Here is a 22,803-nt window from a genome sequence, read left to right on the forward strand (position 1 = left end):
CGTGATGTTTCCCTCAACTGGTGCCAAACTGTTTAGTCTCCTGGATATTTTACTGTAACTTCCTTTGTTTGATTTACTTTAAAGTAGCCAAGTGTTTCCACAAAGAAAGGACTGTTAAGTTATTTAGAAATGAAGAAGACAGTAAAACTTCTGTTTCTTTTGTTTCTGTTTTGGGAAGTGCCTGATAATCTTTTTCTCTTCAAGAAGTAACCGATAGTCTTTTTCTCTTTATGGAGCAGAGTTTAAAGGCTATTAATCATGCATTTCTGCTCATCAATCCTGCGCTTCCTTCTGCTAATTACTTGCAACTTAAAAATGTACTGCTTTTGAAACCTAAGGCCTTCAGAGACTGAAGTTTAGTGAGTCTATTGAAAATAAATTTCATCGTCATGACTCAATTTTACCGTTTTATATTATTCAGTGGCTCAATGTATGGAAACCTTGAAAATATTCCTTTAAAACTTTAAATGGCCAAGTTCCTTTCAAGGTTTTGGTGACATGAATTGTGTCTACCTTGTCCACTATTGTAGTGCCAGGATTTAAAATGGCTCTAGGCACATGGTAGGCATTCAAACAAATATCGTTTGCATGAGGCTCAGAAACGTAATCTAATTTGTCCAGAAGCAAGTATGTTGTTAGCAGCAAATCCATTACAACCCAGCCATCCTGTTTCCTGTTACACAAACACCGTGTTGCTTGCCATGCCCAATTCAAAAAAAACATTTTTTCTAGTTGTTCGGCTGAATGAGAACCTCCCCATCTGGTTTACAGTGACTCTTGAAAGTACCCTCAGATGCAGCAAAATCTTGCTCCTGAGCCGTCTCCCAAACTCAAAGTCAGATAACAGAGAACAACGTCACCAGGGTCAAATGCTCTTACTTTGTGAACAGAATGACGCACACCTTGGCTGTTATTTGGTTTGGTGCTGGGGTATTTGGTTTACCTTTCTCTTGAAAAGTCTACATCCTGTGGCCAAGAATCTAAGCCCTTCGGAGAAAGGCAATGCATGCGTAGCTGGGAACATATCTATGAACACATGTTGTGTCTGAAACTCAGCCTCTCTGCATATCTGTTGTGACTGGAGTATAGCAGCTTAGTCATTCTGTCATAGTCTGGTTATGTTTTTCATTTCTGACATATTGCTGATACTCCTCTCACTGCTATACCAGCTACATATTCAATTAATTCAGATGTGTTATTCGACCATACTGCCACTGTGGCAGTCTGAGAAAAATGAATATTTGGTGCTGTTATCAATATGTGAGGTAACTGGTGGCCATTCATGGTTTTTGTTAATATGTGAACAGTTCCAAAGTCTCTTAACGTGAGGAAATTGACTAAGTCACGGAGTCATGAATGGATTGAGTTGGCAAGAGCGGGACATCTCAGAATGTGTATGTATTTTTTTAACGGTACAGGTTTAACACAAGGCCAATTTGAGTTATAGTTTCATTTGATGGGCTACATCTATCTTTCTGGCAATTCTGGTTTACACTCCTTAGACTGGTGAATAATCTAAGTGTCACCCAGTGAGCCAGAACTTCTATGAGTAACTCGTGTGTCATGTAATCAATATGACATAGCACTGCGTCACACCTGCAGTAGCGTGTTGTGAGAATTGTGTAGTTAATTATACCAGCCTCTGTCAACAACAAGAGTTGAGAGTTGAGCAGAGCCAGCTGAAAGCTCCACCCAAATGCAAACTCACATGAAGAACATCCCATAAGCTGAGATTCTCTTAAAATTCAGAAACAAAACTGAGAAACAAAACATCAGCTTCAAGTATAAACCCTGTGGAATAAAGTACAAGTGCTACCGACACTTTGCCAATTGCTTTACATGTTTAATTTCTAACCTTCCATTTTTAAGTTGGAAAAATGTAGTCTCTTACTCAATGACTTGCCACGTTTCCCAGGCTGGGATTTTGTTTCCAGACTCAGCTGGATGTTCAGATGATGATCGTATGACATACTAGTGTGACGTTGACTTTGCTGTTAGAGTCCTATTTCTGCTGGGGAAGCTCCCTGGTAAGGCCAGCTATAATCAGAAGCCCCTCTACTTCATGTATATGACCTATACATCCGACTCTGAAACTACTTTTATAAGCCTTCCATTAACTGGCAAACCATACAATTGGGGGTGCACTGTTGTGCAAAGCACTCGTCTATCTCTTTTGAATTGTGGTGGCTAATAATAAGAAAATGGAATGCATAATGCAATTTTTAATAGAATAAAATTACTTAAGACCACCATTTTCATCCTTTACGTTTCAAAAATATGTTCAAGCCTCCCACCTGTGGCAGGTTCTTGTCAGTTTGTAAGTGCATAGTCTATTGTAGGGATTATAAAAATGCCAAAACAGATAATGTATATGCTTTCAGGGAATAAAATGATATTTCTATGTAGCCCACGGGTTTTCTTTATTCAATGGTCCCTGGAAGGGATCTTGGAAATTTCCAGACTGGAGGGCTAACCCAGGTCTGGGAAGCTGTTAATCTAGAAGTAATGATTTCACATTGTCTTTGAATGCTTCACACTGTCTTTTATCTCAAAGGGTATGTGACCATAATTAGCTGAAATCAATATAATTAATTGAAAATGCAATATATGCCAGTGATGTGTTTAAGGAATTAGAGGAGTAATCTCAAAAACCAGCTATGGTAGATTCTTGTGGCTGCAAAAATATTGGGAATTCTAATAAGGTAATACATAGGGCAGAATTTTAAACAACCTAGGAGATGTTCCAATAAAAATGGGATCAGTTCTTAAAGAGAATCATGACAAATACTTATGGAGATATAAAAAGAAAGCACATGTTTGGGGGAAATTTTTCCTGTTCTGTGTCACTGGCATCCAAGTCAGATACGAAGGTCCTGTTTTCTGCTAGTCAGTAGAAGACACTAGACTGCATGGTCTATGGCTCTGACCTATGGCAAGTTTTCTAACTTTAAAAGTATAGAAACTTGTTGAACTTCTTGCTGTGAAATGGTTCAATAGAAACCTTAGTCATCTGCTTTAGAATCACATTAATGCCCCCATGGCCTTAGAACTTTCTTTAGAAGCTTGAAGTTAAATATTAGCCATTATGGAGAGGAAAAAAAAAATTGTAGACAGCTTAAATGCAAAAACAAAAGGGTAACTAAATAGTGTATTTTGATTCCTTGATCTTTTTTTCAGTTGCCGCAATGATTTTTGTCATCTGTTAAAGAAAGGCCTTTGCTCTCTTTTATTTGTCAGGCCAGCACCCAAATTTGCCAAAGTACCTCGTTTTGGGTTTTTTGGGTCTATTTCTATTAATAGCCAGATTAAAAGGTAAGGCTCAATAACATAAAATGCAGTTGTGAAGCTCTAGTAACAGACGCAGTATTGCTGTGCTTCTTACCAGAAGGAAAGACCTCTGTCAAAAAGAACAAGTTTGAACATTTTAAATTATCTGAAAAATATACAATACCTCTATACCTGACACAGTATATGATTTTGAAATATGTCTTTAATAGTGTCTTTTGTCTATTTAATTGTGTCACTGTAGCAGCTTTAAGAATTAAGAGAATGTTAAGTCATGAGAAATTTCTCTAAACATTTTTATGGGAATTACTTGGGGTATAAGAGAGGTCCATTTTTTAGTGTCCTAATAATGTATCCCATATCTCCTCTTGAAAAGTTTTCAGAAATTCCAAGAAAAACAGACAGCAGCAAAGAGGATAAATAGGAAGAAACACTTAATCATTTTGAGGGCTGTTCAAGACCTACTGTCAAGTTTTAAAGTGTTGTGTTTAAATTCTTTTTGGGTTTTTTTTTTTTTTTCAATTTAATATACGAAAGCACTAATCGTTTGTCCCTCTTTTTAAATGTCACTGGAGCAGATACTTGTCCTTTAACCAGCAAGTAGGATTTATTCAATTTTAGCTTCATCATAAATGCCAATGTTTTATTGGAGAATAAGCTAGAGATGTTCATGCTTGTTTTTCATTACATATTTATTATGGATTACTATACCACTGGGCAGTGAAGAAGAGAATCACTCAATTCTAGTATGTTTAGTTGAATTTCTTTCTGATGTGGCACATGGACAGTTAGAATGACCTAACATTATTCCCTGGGATACCGAGGGTTTGCTCCAGAAAGTTAGCACAGCAGCGCTTGTCTTCTGGGATGGCCCACCATGGAATTGTAGTTTCTAGTTCAGTAAATGTTAGTGGACAATGAATGGCATGTTCTTCCATCCTGAGCCCTATTACCCACTCATTCAGTTCAATTCCATTTGCCTCTCAAATAAGACAAACTGGTCATTAAGGAAACTGTGACATCAAGTTTCAAATGGATGATAGAGAGGGAAAGACAGAAAAGGAGACAGGAGATGACATGCTTACTGTCAGAGAATCTGAAATGTTAAGAGTTATGAAAATCGTGAGTATGACAAAAGGTTCTACAGAAAGTACACTATATCCCTGCTTTTTGTTTACATCAGATTTGGCAAAGGAAAGTGTAGATGCTTAGAAATTAGAATGCTTCACTTCTTTGGGTGTTCTTTGCATGTAAAATTAGGAGTATGAAAAAAGCAACGTTTTGAAATAAGAAGGAACCCTGGAAGGTAGCCATTTCATAATTAAAGAAACTGTGCCCATCGCCAAAAACAGCCTGAGCCCCCCAAAACTCAGTTTATCTTGCCCAAGATCACACATGGAGTTAGTGCCAGAACGAAGACAGAGACAAGAGCCCTCCTTGCTGGCACATTTTACTGAAATGTGTACCGCGCTTGCAACTTCCTCTACCACCGCGAGCATTCTGAGGAGGAATTTTCAGCCCCTTTGCTTCCCTGATGCCCGGGAATTCTGATTAAGATGTGACTAACAGAGTGTAAAATGTGAGTCAAAATTTAGTCCCTAATAAAGTCATTGTGACTTTAATGACTTTGGTAGTTGTTTCATACTGCAAAAACAGGAAGGTCCCACACAATAAGGCGCCTGTCTCACAGATGGGCTCCTGCGTCGACGGCCACCCACAGGGGAACTGCTAGAGCGGTCTTCCTCTCTTTGGCTCCTTTTTTTTTTTTTCTTTTTCATCCACACAGTTCTCACCTACAGACTTCAGCGTGAGGTTATCAATGAGAGGAAGGTGCCTGTTTACCTAGTTTTTGATCACTGAAGACTCACTCCTCAGTGAAACTCGGGTCACCCCCCTCACAAGCCCTTCCATGTGCTTGATCCTAGCCCCTCATATTCTTACTCTTCTGAATTGCTTTAGTCTTAGAAACGGAAATCGTCTTAGAAACATAAACCCACCAAGTTTTAGACCGGGGGTGAGTCTCTGGGATCCTTCTATGTTACGCCTCCTGTGCGATTAGTGTAACTAAAAACTCTTTACCAAGAGAGCTCTAGGTTGCCTGTGGATCTTTGCACAAAGCTCAAACCAGAACACTCATGAGAAATATAGAAAAGGGATCAAGTGTTCCACCATTCCACAAAAAACCGGCTCAGAAGAATGTAATCTCTGTATATAGCATTGAAGCGAAATCAATAATTAAAGTCGTAAAACAGAATGTTCCTATCAAATGTAATTGAATTTCAGCTTTTGCTATTATGTGTTTTAAATAACTTCCCACTCGGAAAGGTAGCCTATTCAAAAACATCCACGTATGATTTTATAAAGAAGATATATCGTAGGCAAGCAAGATTAAATCACTTAAAGAGAATGATATCTTTTTCCATTTTCAAAAAATAATTGCAATTTCTAGCAGTGTTTGCAAATCTAGTGTTGGGTGTAAGCTTAGGAAGCTTTGGAGGAATTTGTATTACTAAGGGCCCATTCACAGACTGCTTGTCTGTGCTCAAAAGGGGCTCTAGCCATTTCCTCTGGGGACATTATTTCTAGGTAGGCTCTAACAGGGCTTTCTTGTGAAGGCAGATTCTTAACAGAAAAATAGGATCTGTGTACATTAGGTAGTAAAGACACATCTATCTTTGACATAGTGTGCTCCTGTTTGCGGATCTCTCTCCTGCATTTGACAAAGGAAATAATGTCCATTCCCTTTCAATCTTGTAACTGCTTGGGACACAGTTTCACTCAGTAGCTATTTTACCTTCCTGTCTGGCCTGAACACACAACGTGCTAAGTAGACAGGGAGATTCCAAGAGTCTTAGAATATCAAACTCTGGAGACATGAGAAATGTGTCTTTTCTGTTGCTGGTGACTTATTCTTACGGACTGAAGCATTTCCAATCTCAGGTGTTTTTCTCAGTAGTGTTGAGAGAGTTTTATTTTCTGAGAAATATCAGTTGCTGGTAAGTATTTGTCCATTCTGTGGGAGGCTGCCACAAAACTTATCGTAGAATCATGACAGGTTCAGATTGAAAGGCCGAGGGCCAAAAACCATGCATCATTTTCATTTTATACCTGAGAGGTGAAGTGACTTCACGGGACTGTTAGGAGAGCTAAGAATGACAGGCTTTGTCTACTACATCGTGGCTGTCTCTGGCCCAACAGAAACAACCTTCGTATGGGAGTCTGACACCGAAAACCCAACTAAGCCAAACTCTCCAACTGTTTCCTCAGCCTTCATATCTAAAGCATAGTTCATATCCGCTCCACTCCTTGGTGTGTTTCATCACATAGGCCACACAAATCATTCTAATTGTCCCCTACCTTACCAGAATGTAGAAGATAGCCCTGTCTGCTCCTTGAAGGCCAAGTCGGCCTTTCTTAGTTTATCCAGAGCCCAGCATGAGTGGGCTCGTCAAAATGCTTTTGGATGAGAGTGGTGATTGCCTTAGTCAGTGTGGTTGGGCCCTCCTTTTGGAGGAGGAAAACCACAGGTTGTTGCTAAGCGACATTTTAGGATTGGGTCAGTTTCTGACCCAGAGTGACCTCCATTTGCGTACTTCATCGTGTTATGTGTTTTATGGTTCCCTTAGGATGACTTTGGTTTTTGGTGGCACTGCCGTGCCCATAGGCATGAGAAGGAGGGAGGTGATATGCCTTGTACTTCTTCTGTAGCTTACTCCTTCTGTAAGAAATGCAGGGAAGGTGAAGAGTCTGGCTTCTTCTCAGCCCCACAGCCGAGAGATACTTCCCTGTCCCCACAGTGGGACTGAAAGTGTATCCCAACAGGATTTTGTGGCAATGAGAGGTCAAAGAAAGAGAGGAAGGAGAAGTTTTTCCTTTCTGAAACGTTCATTTTTGAATTTCTACCTGCTTTTATACTCTGAGCTAAGGAGCCAATATGACTAATAAAGAACCAACCCCACTCTCTCCAGACTGTTAACTGTTGTGGTTAACTCACATGCCTACTTTATCTGATGATTTCTGCTAGGATAAAAGTTGATTAAGAGCATTAAAAGGAGTCCTCCTTTTTTTTTTTACTGCTCTATATTTAATGCTTTGCCTGGTATGTTTTAGATGTTCAATAAATATCTATCTAATACATAATAAAATGGTTTATTTGAACTATGATTGACTCTAAAATCTTCCTAAGTATTTCACAGACCAAAGGAACCGAAATGAGGATGGGGCATTTGAATGTTACATTTGGCTAAGTCTTACGCAGAGATGTCGTTAAAGGAATCATCTGTCTCTGGGCTTTTTTTTTTTTTCAAGATATTTATACAGTGCTTCAAGTAAAGTTTCCTCCTTTGCCAAAATTTAGCTCCTTAATCAGAGCATAGAAACCTGACTTTTCCAGCTTCTGAGTCTTTAGTGTAAGTGCCTGACTTTTGAGAAGTAAAAAATGAGAGGCCATTATGACCAAACAGCTATGTCTTAAAAGATAAATAGCTTAGAACTTAAGTGATTCACCTGGAGTTCAAAATTGCATAGAGGTTCAGTAGTTAAAACCCACTGGCTGAGCCGATTGACCCTGAGATCCTGGTTATTGTTACTAACATATTGTATCATGGGAAAACACACATACGCAAGCAGGGTTCCCCAGAACCTCTTTGAGACAATGCATAGTGCAGTGAGCCAGCAGGCAACAATACTAAGTTGCGTTGCCCTCAGCTAAAAAGGCTGGGTCTCCTGGGCACAGGCAGTGGCATGACAGGGGCTTGGATGCTTGAAGTGAAGCCATTGTTGGTGCAGGATGCTCATTTGAAAGGAGAAAGCCTCACAGGAAAGAGAGCCAATTGCGTGTGGGGGCTGTTGCCATGGTGCTTTGCTATTGCTTTAACATGCTGTACTTGAACTTCTGGGAGTCCAAGGGTGGGGTAACAGAGAGGAGGGAGAAGAAAGGGGGTGGGATGGGCCTGGGAAGCTCACTGCAGTAGGGCTCTGGTCTTAGACTTTACTCTAGCCTGTGCTGTCTAATGCTGACACGGGAAAGGGGGCGGGGGAGGAAAGGATGGAGGGAGGGAGAGAGAGATTGAGAGTCTACATGAAGGGAATGACTTTCTCAACATGCCTTAGATTGCTAAAATGAAATGAAAATTAATTTAACTCCTAGATATTTCTCACATGAATTAGAAAAATGTTTAACACTAAAATACCAAAACAGCATAGTCATTCATAACCCAAAAAATTCACCATTCCTGCAGCAAATGATAGCTTACATTTCCAAACACATTCTAGATCCTAGATTGAAAAGGTCAAACACGTTTAATTCATTTGTCGAATGCAACCTAATATGCATATTAGTGAGCTGATGCAGTGGAGAAAATGGCATTCTGCAAATGAAGTACTTTTTAAATGAAATGCGTTAATTCTATTTCCATTTGCTTCACTGTGAAAGAAGACTGAACGCATCAGCACACACTGTCGGTGTACAAAAAATCCTCCAAAAAGCAAGCTTTAAAAAAAAAAAGTACTTGTATTCTGAAAGCCTCGTCTGATGACAGCCACAGTTCTAACCTGTTTTCAGTTTTTTTTTTTTTTTTTTAAAGAAAAAAAGATTTAGGAAGTAAATGAATCAAATGCACCATCACTTTGAAACTGTTAGTGCAGCTGAGTCTGTGCAGAGGGCGGTCTCTGCAGTGGAGAGAGGGTTAAGAACACCTAGCTGAAATGGGGGAGGGTACCGACTTCAGATTTACTTAAATATTCATGGGGCTTCCTCCATTTTAATCTTCTGCTTTTTAAAAGATGGCTGTGTTTCCCAGCCTGGCAACCCCTCAGGAAAGAAGAATTGCTCCTTCCTTGCAGAGTTCAGCTGAGCAGGACTAATCTAGAGTAGAAACCCCTTCGGCCACCAGGACTATTCATAATTCATAAGGGCTGCAAACCAGCCAGCTGAATTCATTTAGGCAGGCTCTTGCTCCTTCGTGCAATTCCTGATTTCATTACTCTCTCTGCCAGGAAAGAAGCAGGGAGCATAGGCTTCTTGTAAGAATGGAGTGTGAAGATGGGCTTTGTTTGGATTAGGAAATGCCCTAAATTTTGGAGACTTTGTCTTTTATAAGCTTTGATTATTTTGCCACTGAACCTGCAAGGCTTTCCCCATCCTTTCTCGGGACTGCTCTCTCAGAACACTGAATTCTTTCCAAGGGATTTGTGGATTGTGGCGAGGAGAGCTTTCCAAAATGCCTGAGGCAAACTATTTGTTATCTGTATCTTGGGGTTACATCAAGGTGGGTTAATCTGATTCTGTTATGTGTCTTTGATAGAATGTGAAACATTTACATCTGTATGCTTCTGTGAAGTAGAAAACATCTGTAATGATTTCATTTGTGTTGTCACTTAGCCCACTGAAGCTGCTTAGTGTAAAATAAGGGCATGTTGTATTACATTGTATTGAAATAGACGGTGCTGTGTTTTAATGCTATTCTTTTTATGCAGCTCTATTTGTAAAGGATGCATTTTTTTCCCTCAGTTTTCTCCTAAACTTTTTACATATAATCTCCTCTCAAATTATATTTTCAAGTTAATTTCCAGTAAATATATTTTCAAACTTGATACATTTTCAAGTGAAATTATCATGACCGCTATTAAAATTCCTTTTCCTATGTTTGCATCTTCAAAAAAAATCAGATGTTAATTCTAAGAAATCTTAAGAAAACCTCTTTTCCCTAAGATGACGTTGGAATGATTTCGCATTAAGGAGGCATTGTATTTTGCAGAAACAGTATCATTTATTTAATGGTATCTGCTCCTCCAACCTCTTGGTTCTTAGCAAAGTTGAAAACATCTGAGGTGATCATTTGCTATTTTTTGGGTGGTTAACACATTTTTCTTCTTCACAAACAGTTCAAGAGAATGCTGAACCGGGAGCTGACACACCTCTCAGAGATGAGCCGATCAGGGAACCAGGTTTCTGAATACATTTCAAATACTTTCTTAGGTAAGATATTAACTGGGAAACCTGTTTTGTAACTGAGATTTTTCAGGATTAGTCTCTGCAACCCATCAGTGATAGCCCTACGTGAATTTGGAATGGGGTTAAGTTACAGAAAAAGCCATTTTCAGTAAGAACTAAGGACAACATTTAAGGTAAAAAAAAAAAAAAGCAGAAAGGTGTTACAAAAAGGAGAAAAGAATGAAAATGCCCATCAAAGGCAGAAGGTTATTATAGGCTAATTGTATTTCTGTGAACCTCAGGTCATCCCTTATCTACCCACCCACTTCCATCTTGGCCAAGACCTCTGAAGCTGGGGGTGCTCAGTCATCCAAACCTGAGGGACCACTTTATTGGCTCTTTTGACGTTGTATTCTTTAAATTCTTCCAATAACTGGGCTTTCAGCAAAAGATTTCCTCTTAGGTGGTTTATAAGAGATGTGGTTGGAGAGTAACTGTGTGGTGATTTGTCCCAGGGGAATAAGCTTTGGAAATAATTTGACTATTGTTTTACTGAGTTATTCATAAAAGTAAATGGGAAGAAACGAATGTGCACATCTCTGAAAGATCTGGCTTTCTGCAAGCTGCATCCTTGTCTTCCCAATCAGATGCTTTTATCTATTGTGTTCTGTTGTCACATTGCTGGTACTTAACTCATGACACTGACAGAAAAGGTTTGCATCAAAGATCTTCACGTACTGTCAGGCATCCTGTGTGATTCTACTAGGGATTTCTGAGCTCATGTTTAAAGCCATTCTATCGTATAGTGACCGTATTTAGATTATTTTTTTCCTTTAATAAGGCATGCGGAACATGCGAATCTCTCCTTTAAAGTAAATGAGTAGCATTTAGAGTCTGGTTCTGTTGACTTTCAAATACTGCTGAATTATGCTCGTTTACTGAACTCCACTATGCAGGGAAAGGACCCATTCTTACAGCTGAACATCACACCTCCCCTCTTTTTGGCATAGCTACACATCATTGAATCCATGAACATTTGCCTTGGGGCCTTATGGAAACACACCTCTTCTGGTTTTATTTTAAAAAATCAATCCTATTTCTCTAATGCCAGAGCAGTTTCCACTGTCAGCCAATCAATCTCTGATCAGCCCAGTGCAGAGCTCAGGGCAGTTTTCTGCAGCGGATGGGCAGAGGCATGATTAATAAGTGCCTTTCCAACTGTTTCCAGTATGTGGGTGCCTTCGGCACCTGGTTCTCTCCAGCTGCAGTTACAACACCTTGGTCAGGGAACAAAGGAGAAGAACTTTCATATATCCTAGCTCAAAGAAGTAGCTAACATCTAACTGAACAGAAAGTGCTATGTACTGATCCTTTTCTTCTCCATTAACCCCCTGCATTCCTTTGAAGACAGACATCTTCCACTCTCCGTTTCAAATGTACTCTGCTCCGTGCAACACCCAGTTACAGTCGTACATTCTCCAGGCTAATGGCTGTGGGAGAGAAGAAGAAAATCTTGATCAGTGCACAAACTCATTTTTGTTCTCATAAACATTGCATTTTAAAATGCCAAAGCTGAAGTGCCTGGGTGGCTCAGTTGGTTAAGCGTCGGCTTCGGCTCAAGTCATGATCTCATGGTTTGTGAGTTCGAGCCCTGTGTCAGTCTGTCTCTGTGCTGACAGCTCAGAGCCTGGAGCCTGCTTCGGATTCTGTGTCTGTGTCTCCCTCTCTCTCTGTCCCTCCCCGACTCACGCTCTGTCTCTGTCTCCCTCTCTCTCAAAAATTAAAAATTAAAAAATAATTAAAAAAATAGAATGCCAGGGCTTATCTGTCTTCTCAAGAGAGACTCTCAGGACTGGAATAAAGCTTCTTGAGCCCTTTGTCACCCAAGACTGTGCAGAGGCAGCTTTCTTACACTGGTAGTCGCCTTTACCATCAGCTTGCCAAGGAAGGCAAGCATTGCTTAGCATACTAATTTTTCAATTGCTTAGCATACTAATCTTTTTTATCATCATAGGCTGATAATAAAGATAGCTCTCAGGGTCAACATTGTGTCCCTCAAGAACAGGCAAATGTCAACTCTCTCTTGAATATTTCATTTGCTATTTGGCACATCTCTTGAGGAAAACCAATCTTTTGGCTTGTCATTAGTCCAAAAAATTAAATTATCAAGAACAAGTTGTCGGGGAAGGTGTTAGAATCTCAATTCTTACAGACTCAGCGTTAGGAAGGTGTGTGTGTGGGGGCGGGGGTGTATGTGTGTGTGTGAGCACACATGCATGTGCATGTATGCAAAGTAGACCTGATCAAACAGACCAGACATATTACATTTTTATTTAATTATTAAATTTTTATGTATTTATTTATATTCTTGGGAAAATATAGGGAGAAAAAAAAATCTGTCATATAAACCAAAGATAGATTATTTGCCTCATCTTACAATGAGAGCTCTGGAATAAATTACGTCTCAGATCCCTTCCAACTCTAACATTCTAGGACTCTGCCATGGACTGAGTCTTTCAGTTTTGTTAAGACATTCCCAGCAGCCTGGATTCTCTGTAAGAGACTGTAAGCTTGCAATTTGACAGTTCTGAAAAGCAAACAAACAAGTAAGACTTGCTTCCAAACTGCAAATGCAGGACATGGAACTCTGAATCCTGTCTTGTGGGATGAATATTCCTGGAGAAGCATGAATGAAGCCTTCTTTATAAACTGTTAGATCCGCAAGGGACCTTAATGGCCTCGTAGTCCAATTCCCTCATTTTACTAGAGAGAAAACAGGCCCAGAAGGGCAAAATAACCTAATCAAGATTATTTGGCTATTATGTTCCTGATTCAGAGCTGAGGCTTTGCTCTCTTGACTCCCAGACCTAAATACCCTGTCACTTCTTTAACTAGGAAAGAAGGCTGTTGGGAACTCAGACCATATAGAAGAAAATCACATTTATGGGTATTTAAATAATATATATACTCTTTTGGAGAAAAGTCTTTAGGAATCAAGATCATTAGACCTAAAAATAAGATATGTTTATTAAAGGTTCCTATTAGTATAAAAGGGTCTTGTCAGAGCATAGCAACCATCTCAGTGAGCAAAAACTGAGAAGACCTTAGTACTCTAAGTTAAAATTAAAGAGCATTAGTACAGTAAGAGTCATTGAATGTTAAAATGCATCATCTGGGAAGGAGGGGATCCCTTACTCCAATGATCTGTGAAACTTGTGCTGTTTCTAAACACTTGTGCTGATCTAAAGGATGGTGTCTAGATAGAATAGTTAAAAGAGTCCATTTACCATCCAGGCACTTACTGATGCTTATATGATCATGAGCTTGGAGAAGTGAGAGGAAGTGAAGCGGGCCCTGCAGAAAGGGAGCATAGGTAAAGCAAGATATTTAGATATGATATTATAATTTAGTAAATATTTTTATAAACAGAGAAAACTCATTCTTTTTAAATCCGCTACCTTGTCTTAAAGTGTAGAACGTGGAATTTCAACGACACAAGGACAAGAATTTAGAAATTTTGCATGATTAAATGCTGTGTTCTAAGAAAAGCACCTCTAGTTATGCCATTAGCAGAGTTCTGACATGACCATTTTTTGCATCTGTTTTTTTTCATTTGTTTTATGCTTACCCGCTAGTTCTCCACTGTATTCTATCTGTACTGTAAGTGTAAATTCACTGTGTTAATGGAGATTCTTTGAGTCTGTGTTTCAGGTTATTTCCACATTGCACCGGCTAAGCTTTTAACAGAGGAAGTTCAGAATAGGGAAACCTATCAGTTGTCCCAGTGCCTGGAGGGAAACACCCATTAATGTCAGATTGGTGCTGTCTGTGAATAATGGCCTTCTTCTTTATTGTAATGTTCCAGACACAGTAGTGGTTCAGCTCAATTACTGACTGTTACAAGGAGTCTTTAGTTAACACAGGGGAAAGCTTCTGGTCCCACTAGAGCCTTTTATATCTGCAGCAGCGTAGGGGAATCTAACAGCCTCTTTAATCAGACGTGAGGAATGGTGAAGCAAGGTCATCGGGAAAGGCACAGGCTATTCTGGCCTTTTGTTTTAGCAATAAGTACTAATTATTAGGAGTGAAGTGACAGACAGAAAAGTAATGTCAAGAATAATGTGATATATAGTGGGGGGTTTTGCCAGAGGTTGTGAGACCAGAAAGAAATTTGTAACAGGAACCTCAAGGCCTGGGTTCTATGTATGCTATTAAGTCACTGTGTCTGGAACTGAGTAATTGCAAAATAAATATCTGTTGAATAAATTGCCCTTTGAGTTTGGGCAGATTGCTGACTTCATCTGAAAAGTAAGAGTGTGGGATTATTATTGGTTCCCAAACCTGGCTCTGATCGTCAGTGTCACTTGGGAAGCCTTTTCAAAAATACTGATTCAGTAGGACTGGGTGGGACTCATAATCTGTTATTTTTCTAAAGTTCCCTGGGTGCTTCTGATGCTGAACCAGGTTGGAAACCCCTAAACTAATTCAGATGACCACTAAAATTCCTGCATAGGCAAAATCATAGACCGATGAGTCTAGGAGCTTCTGACACCTGAAGATAATACGGGGACAATAGGGACAGAGAATAGCCCCGCTCCCAGTGCGGATGCGTCCATGGTGCTGCTTCTGTCTCCCAGTGCTTGCTCTGCTTTGATGAGTTGTCCACGGGGCCCTGGGAGCAGGAAGAGGTCTCTGGGGAAAACATGTGACTATGCCATCATCTTGCAAGAGTTGAAAGCAAATAGTCTAGGTCCCAGCATGCCATCTGGAACCATGTCATTTTCAAATAGAGAAGTTATCTTTGTCCTCATTTTGACTGTAACAAGCAGAGATACATCCAGGACTTTCAGAAAGCTGAATTAACTCTTTCAGCCACAGGGTGTCATTTAGTTCAATGAAGTAGCTATTGAAGCAATTGAATATTGCCTCAGTGCACTCACAAGCATCCCTGTGGCCTGAGAGAATTTGTACATTTTTTGTAAGTACTCAGGATAAAGGCCCCTGTGAAGTGAAATGGAATATTTGGTTGCTGATACTTTTAATAGCATGAAATAGAGGAAAGAACCTCTAGGAGAAGGTAGATGTTTTCGTCGCTAATCCTACCTGTGCTATTACCTTGTTGTAGCAGAATGTTTTAAATGATTAAATGAGATCAGCATAAATCTTTAATAAGCATAAATATTTCAATAAATCTAATGCCTGTTACAAATGAGAGGCATTGTTTTATTATTAATTAGTAAAATGAATACAAATAAAGCATGAAGGAAAACTGATGTAGTTCTCCTCTAAACTCAAATGGTGGTGTAATAAGCCAAGGATTAATGTATTTATTTGAAGATTACAAACCATTTATTTCCTCACTGATATACTGCTCATCTACACTGAAGTGATGTCATATCCAGTTAAAGTTGTATGGATTTTTTAAATTAAAAAAATTAATATAAGTATAATCAAATGAGCAGAACATAAAGTTTTTATGAACCTGAGCTTGGCTGCAGGAACGTTTTCTATTCTACAAACATTTAAATTACTTACTTAAAAAAATCTACGTATAAATATTGATGACCTCCCTTAAAATTATAGAAGTGTAATTGTAAATTACACTACACATAGAAGATATGGGATTGATCCTACCTCTGCCACTGCTTGGACAACTTATTTAGCTCCTCTAGGCCTCAGTTTGCTTAGCAAAGAAATGGAGCAAGAAATTCTCCTATTTTCCCCATCCACCTCACAGGATTGCCCTGGACAAGTGAGATAATGTGTGACAGTCCCTTATGAGATGTAAAACCCATTACAGGACACTAGAAGTTGTTTTGCATATTGCAGTGGGTTCTCATTGGCACACTTGGGCTGAAAATGGTTTCCCTTTGTTGCAGACAAGCAGAATGATGTGGAGATTCCATCTCCCACCCAGAAGGACAGAGAGAAAAAGAAAAAGCAACAGCTCATGACGCAGATAAGCGGAGTGAAAAAACTGATGCACAGCTCAAGCTTAAACAATACAAGCATCTCACGCTTTGGAGTTAACACGGAAAATGAAGATCATCTGGCCAAGGTATGCATGAGCTGGGGGTGAGCGTATGTAGTTCTCTGCTCCACAGCAGGTAGCTGCCCAAAACTATCTACTAGAAAATAGCAGTGATCGTGTTTGCTTTGTTATTAAATTGGACAATAAGAAGGCTAGTGTGGCTTCTTTGTCCATTGCTGGGCACCTAATTCAAGACCCTTTTTCTACAACAAAGGACTCTTGTTTAATTCTGAGCTGGATTTATAAATGGAAGTTCCTCATGAATGAGAATCCTACCAAAGGCACACAGGGAGAATCCATAGGAAGGCCAGGAGACAGGATTGAATTGTCCCAGAGGACAGACCAGCGCTATATACCAAGGACTAGTTGAAGAATCTGCACTGAATGGCAGAGCCAGAGAAGAAGACAGGAGAGAGATTGAGAGCACTGACTCAGAGCCCAAACCCCAACTGTGGAGGAAGGCACAGAGAGAATGCACATGTCTACCAGGGGGCACCTAAGGTGACTGCCAAGGTCATGTTGGCCTTGTGACACTAGGAAATGAGCATGCTGTGAGCAAACAGACATTCAATGAGGCTTTCTGAGAGATGCCATTACAGCAAGGTTGATCTCACTTTGGGGCAAGCGCCTGGGGAGAGCCTAGATCTCTTATTCCGGGCAAGAGTTCAGAATGGAATAAATGACTCCTTTAATCAGATAATCTTGGAATCATCCCACAACACAGGACTGAATAATGTTTCCCCCCAGGTCTGTCTGTAGCCCAAGAGCTCTGAGAGCTCTGAGATGGAATATTCTGCAGTTGGCATTTTTCATGACCTTTTACATTAAACTAGGACTGACTTCTGCACATTCTAGCTGCGGAGTCTCCCCTACCTGGCCCTTTGGAATAATAACCGAAGAGCAAAGGAGTTCCCCGGAGATTGTTTCTTAGCTCTTACTAATGGGGCAGTGATCAGTGAAGAGGAGAGATGGGGAAATGGAGCCAAAGGGACCTCTAGCCACTTGTAGCTACCTCTGAATACAGCTTGATTGAGGACTGAGGTGTGTAAATGCAGGTCAACAACTAAAACAGTAAGTTAGACACACACTCTCCCTTTTCTGAAAAAATATACAGAACCATGCAACTAAAATGAAAAAGGCACTCAACCTCCTAGGCCATTCCATTTTCAAATCTTCATGCAACTAGAATACTTTAAATAGACACTCAAAAGACTTAGCAGCCATTGTCCAAAAACTAAGAATAATGAGGTATGCTAACAAAACTGTACTTATTTCAAAATTCCTCTAATTTTGATTATAGGAGCTTGAAGACCTGAACAAATGGGGCCTTAACATCTTCAATGTGGCTGGATATTCACACAATAGGCCCCTCACCTGCATCATGTATGCCATATTCCAGGTAAGTAAAAGGGAGAGAATATTGCTTATTCAGTTAGATGGCTCTTTATGATGTTTTTCCATCCCAGTCTACTTTCCTGATTTGACTTTTCTTCATTTTTGGACATCCACTTATTTATTTTGTAAACCATTTTACTACATAGGAAAGAGACCTCCTAAAGACATTCAAAATCTCATCTGATACATTTGTAACCTACATGATGACTTTAGAAGACCATTACCATTCTGATGTGGCATATCATAACAGCCTACACGCTGCTGATGTAGCCCAGTCAACCCATGTTCTTCTTTCTACGCCAGCATTAGATGTGAGTAGTTTTGTATTACCTTCCCATCCTCGTTAAAATATATGCTATCCAACATGTAATATATTTACAGAAACAATTGCACCTGCTTGAACTGGTTCTTTATTATGTATAACATCTATTAATTGGGTTACTAATAAAGATGAAAGGTATTTCTACTTACTCTGCTCTCTAATATCAGAGTGACTCTCTTTACATCTCTCACAATTGAAAAATTATTTAATTGTTAAGCAGTAACAGGGTGCTTTATTTTTCATTGTATCTCCAGTATCTATGTGTTCTAAGTGACCAGAACAGCATCTATTATGTAGTATATCCCCAGCCAGACTTGCTTCTTTGACTTGTATATGCTTGTGTTACGTAGCCCCATCCTTTCCTACCACTTATCCAAGAAACAAACATCAGACCTCACCTGGGGCATGGCGCTAAAGCCTTCCTATAGGCTTGATGTGGACATGGGCGTCACTGTCATCCCTTTCACATGAAACCTTATGATGATGGATAGAATCTATATTTAATTAGTGTATCGAGACAGTCTATAAATCAGCAAACAATCCTTCTCCCAACAAGAGTGAAATGGATACTTTAATATGAAACCGAATAAGCAGGATACAGGCCAGTGGGATACAGAGTTAAATGTGCTCATTTCACTCTGCAGGCCGTCTTCACAGATTTGGAAATTCTGGCCGCCATTTTTGCAGCTGCTATCCATGATGTTGATCACCCTGGAGTCTCCAACCAGTTTCTCATCAACACAAGTGAGTTCACTACTAGAACAGTCATTTGAGATAATTGTATGATTCATTGGTTCATTTTTTCCCCCTAATGTTTTCATTATGGATGATAATAAGGGTAATAATGAGGTAATCCTTCATTCCACTCAAGCTGGTCAGACCTTTCCTGGATACTGCGTCCAGTCCAAAAACATAATTTTTTGAGCTGCATGGAGAACTTGAAAAGGGTCAGAGGGGAACCATAAAAAGTACTCAACATTTGAAAAATACAATATGTGAGGAAAGAGTAAAAGATGTGAAATTATTCAGTAAGGACAAGGAAAGGCTTGGGGATAATGTGATAAGGAAAGGCTTGGGGATAATGTGATAATGATTGTCAATGTTATGCGGGTCTCTCACATAGAATATGGTGACCCACTAGCATCCCTCTCCACTGAGGAAGCAGGCTCAGATATTGGATCTGAGCATGGGAACCTCCAAACAGAAGTAAAACTACAAAGACTGGAATGCTCGGTCTGTAGTAGTGAAGATGACGCCAGTGACATTTAAGGCTGGTCCAGTCTTAGGACTTTAAGCTAGACACAATGCTTTTGTTATGCTGAAAATACTTAGTATCCATGCCAGCGAAAATTTGGGGAACGAATTTGGGGAACCTGTGTGGCTCAGTCAGTTAAGTGTCCAACTCTTGATTTCAGCTCAGATCATGATCTCACTATTCATGGGATTGAGCCGCACGTAGGGCTCTGTGCTGACAATGCAGTGCCTGCTTGGATTCTCTCTCTCCCTCTCTCTCTGCCCCTCCCCTGCTCATGCATGAACCCTCTCTCAAAATAAATAAACAAATATTAAAAAAATAAATAAAACCCATGAATTTTCTCAGCTAGCGCATAATTTCTAAATGCCAAAAACCCAAATTCTTTTTCTTCTGAGAATATTGGTTATCCAGTACTAATATCAAGTACTGATGGTTTTATAGGAATGCTTGAGCTACTTACTATGTAAGATTCTCTGTCCTACTTTATAATTAGAATATCTGAATAATCTGGGTGAAGGGTAGATTCTTTTTTTAACCTTGTTCTTCTACTGAAAGAATATAAACGTTCGGCAACTACCCGGCTGTTGGATTGTATTGGCTGGCACAGTGTGGTGTCACAAACCAAACCATATATGGGCCAGTGAGCTTCACACAGAAAAGTGGTCTTTCTGCTACAGCCACCTACAACACTAGAACATATAAAGACAGTTTGCAGATCTGGGATTGATCACAAGGTGAACAGGGCAGGAGTGCTAAAATGACTTCATATATCCTACTACCCATTCTGAGAATGTAACACAAAGCATACAGTTAAAACAATGGTATATGAGTGACAACATCTGCAATTAGGAACCTATTGCCATCACTTGGCTGTTATTCTTTATTAAGAGAAAATGTTCCTTCCAGATTTATTGACCATATTCTCCAGTGAAGACCACAACTCTGCCTAACAAAAGATGTCTGTGGCTCTTCTGTGTGAAAGGCAGGCTGGAAGCTATAGTTTAGATATCCAGATCTTGCCATTTCTGAGATACTTCAGAGGACAGAAAATCTGACATCAAGATTGTTCCAAGAAATTATTAATGTTTTGTTACCATATTTGGATAGCACAAAATTTGACACTCACACTATTAACATCTTTGAAAATTGAAAACTCACAATTGACAGAACTGGGGAACCTATAAGAAAGTGAAATAGTTTGAAAATCCTAATACATTTGATAAAGTTTAGTGGCATTTTCATTTTATTCCTTTCCAAAGCAAAAAGACATAAAGGAAATTACAAACTGAGATAAAAATAGGGTTTCATTGCTTGGGAATGGTGAATTCTTCATCTGAAATGAAGAAGGAGAAAAAAGACTTAAAAATACCATGAATTGTAGTCAAAGAGAAAGCTTATGCACCGATATCTATGACAAGCATAATTTGCTTGGAAACGGACTATTTCCCCTTGGAGGGGGAAACTGTGTCTCTGATGAGAAATGACACGTGAATCTTGGTTCCTAACATCATTTAGAAAGAACTGGATCTGATTTCACACTGAAGTAGTGCCAACATTGGAATTACATCCCTTTGTTCTTAATTCGCCCTTTTTCCTTGTTTATTAGATTCAGAACTTGCTCTGATGTATAATGATGAATCTGTGTTGGAAAACCATCACCTTGCTGTGGGTTTCAAACTGCTACAAGAAGAACACTGTGATATTTTCCAGAATCTCACCAAGAAGCAACGCCAGACACTCAGGAAAATGGTTATCGACATGGTAAGACTTCCTTCCTATATCCCTCACTTCCTTTTCCCTGCCCAGGACAAGAAACGCCATTCTTTTCAGTCAAGTGAGTTTGATGATAGTTTCGTTTCTTTTTACCCTAGGTGTTAGCAACTGATATGTCCAAACATATGAGCCTGCTGGCGGACCTGAAGACAATGGTGGAAACAAAGAAAGTTACAAGTTCAGGTGTTCTTCTTCTGGACAACTACACAGATCGTATACAGGTATTTGATGAGAGCCTTTGATTTAACACAAAGCCAAACCAAACTACATTAAATGATTAAAAAATGAAAGCAAACATTAGTCCAGTTAGTTTCATATATGGTTATTATTACAATTTGGGCTTATTTTAAGAACAAGGAAAATGGACATTTGAGTTTATCCTCTAATTTATGAAGAAAAACATAACCCTATTATTGAATTTCTCAGTTCTAAAAATAAATGGCAAAATTCGTTTGTAATAGGGGATACGTGACTGCTGGTCCCAAAAGCTTGTGTTTGGATATAAATCCCATTGACTTGAAGACTGTTAGGTCTGTTTTGATTACACAAACTGCCATCAGCTGGTCTCTTTCCACAAGTGGAAAATATGAAGATATCTACTTTTGAGTAATTCTTTGCATTTTTTCCAAGCTGGGGAAGGGAAACGATGGCAGCATTTGACCTCTAATGTCCCTTCCAGTTTTTACATTCAATGACTATCAGTCTGAGAAGACACACATTTTCCCTTTTGGGACTCCTATGATGGTAAATAACCAAGTCTGGCCAGCACCATTGTAATACAGCATTTTTGGTGTATGCACCACAATTATAATGCAACTAAAATGTTCTTAGGTTGGGTACCAAGTGTACTAGTACAAGAGGGATGAGATGTTCTGGTAGTATTTACACCTAATTTTCTGAGATTTCCAAAACTTGATGATTTCAGGTCCTTCGCAACATGGTACACTGTGCAGACCTAAGCAACCCCACAAAGTCCTTGGAGTTGTATCGGCAATGGACAGACCGCATCATGGAAGAGTTCTTCCAGCAGGGAGACAAAGAGCGTGAGAGGGGAATGGAGATTAGCCCAATGTGTGATAAGCACACAGCTTCTGTGGAAAAATCCCAGGTAACTAATATGAAAATTTCAAAGTTTCTGTGAGCTCTGCCGATTGTAGAACTAGAGGGTTCTGTCAAATTCCTGAAGTTATAAGGAAGCAACTACCCATTTAGTTCCATTCTACATGTGACTCATTTGCCTTCTCCATCACACTCAGTTTCACAGGGTGGAAACAAAGCAGTCCTCAGAAACCCATCGACGTTTGGTCTGTGTATCCTCAAACTGTTTAGGGAGTTGTCTATGACCTTAACAAATCCAGCTGACTGAACTCAGAGCTACTACCTCCCCACGCCGTCTCTCCAGATTTCTCTTACCCCTGTCCTAATCCAGGAGCTCTACTCTTCATCGTTGCTTCCCCCACCCTGGGTCCGTTGTCCCTCCATAATCAAGTACACTGCCAGGTGTGGATCTCATTCCACACGCCTCTTCCACCTCACAGTCAACGCCCTGTCCTGTGTCCCCTTCCATGGTTGGTTCTCTACCTCTGAGAACATGCTGACATCTTCCGATCATGTCCGGAGCTACAGATTCCCTGTGTGCGAGGACTGGGGATAATATGCTGGAGGCTGGAGGATGCCCAAATGCCTCATATACCTCTAGCTGCAGAGTGTATGGCACTAGAAGTATTGATACCCCCACAAAGGCTCAGGGCCTGCTGAAATGTTATGTTTTTCGGGGCAACAAATGGTCTGAGCCAAGTAGTCATGAT

General features: G+C 39.7%; 1 protein-coding gene across 1 annotated transcript in view; it reads left to right on the forward strand.

Moving 5' to 3' along the window:
* Window positions 1-22,803, forward strand: part of PDE4B (phosphodiesterase 4B) — a 354,431-nt gene that overhangs the window by 327,042 nt on the left and 4,586 nt on the right. The window contains exons 7-14 of the mRNA XM_039233423.1: window positions 10,171-10,264; window positions 16,099-16,277; window positions 17,551-17,649; window positions 17,792-17,956; window positions 18,612-18,711; window positions 20,829-20,983; window positions 21,094-21,216; window positions 21,921-22,103. Of these exons, the coding sequence (XP_039089354.1) occupies window positions 10,171-10,264; window positions 16,099-16,277; window positions 17,551-17,649; window positions 17,792-17,956; window positions 18,612-18,711; window positions 20,829-20,983; window positions 21,094-21,216; window positions 21,921-22,103 (1,098 nt within the window). The remainder of the gene's footprint in view (window positions 1-10,170; window positions 10,265-16,098; window positions 16,278-17,550; window positions 17,650-17,791; window positions 17,957-18,611; window positions 18,712-20,828; window positions 20,984-21,093; window positions 21,217-21,920; window positions 22,104-22,803) is intronic.

The sequence above is a fragment of the Hyaena hyaena genome, unplaced genomic scaffold (assembly GCF_003009895.1).
Source record: "Hyaena hyaena isolate Hyena2069 unplaced genomic scaffold, ASM300989v1 scaffold_75, whole genome shotgun sequence".
In the NCBI taxonomy this organism is placed as follows: Eukaryota; Metazoa; Chordata; class Mammalia; order Carnivora; family Hyaenidae; genus Hyaena; species Hyaena hyaena.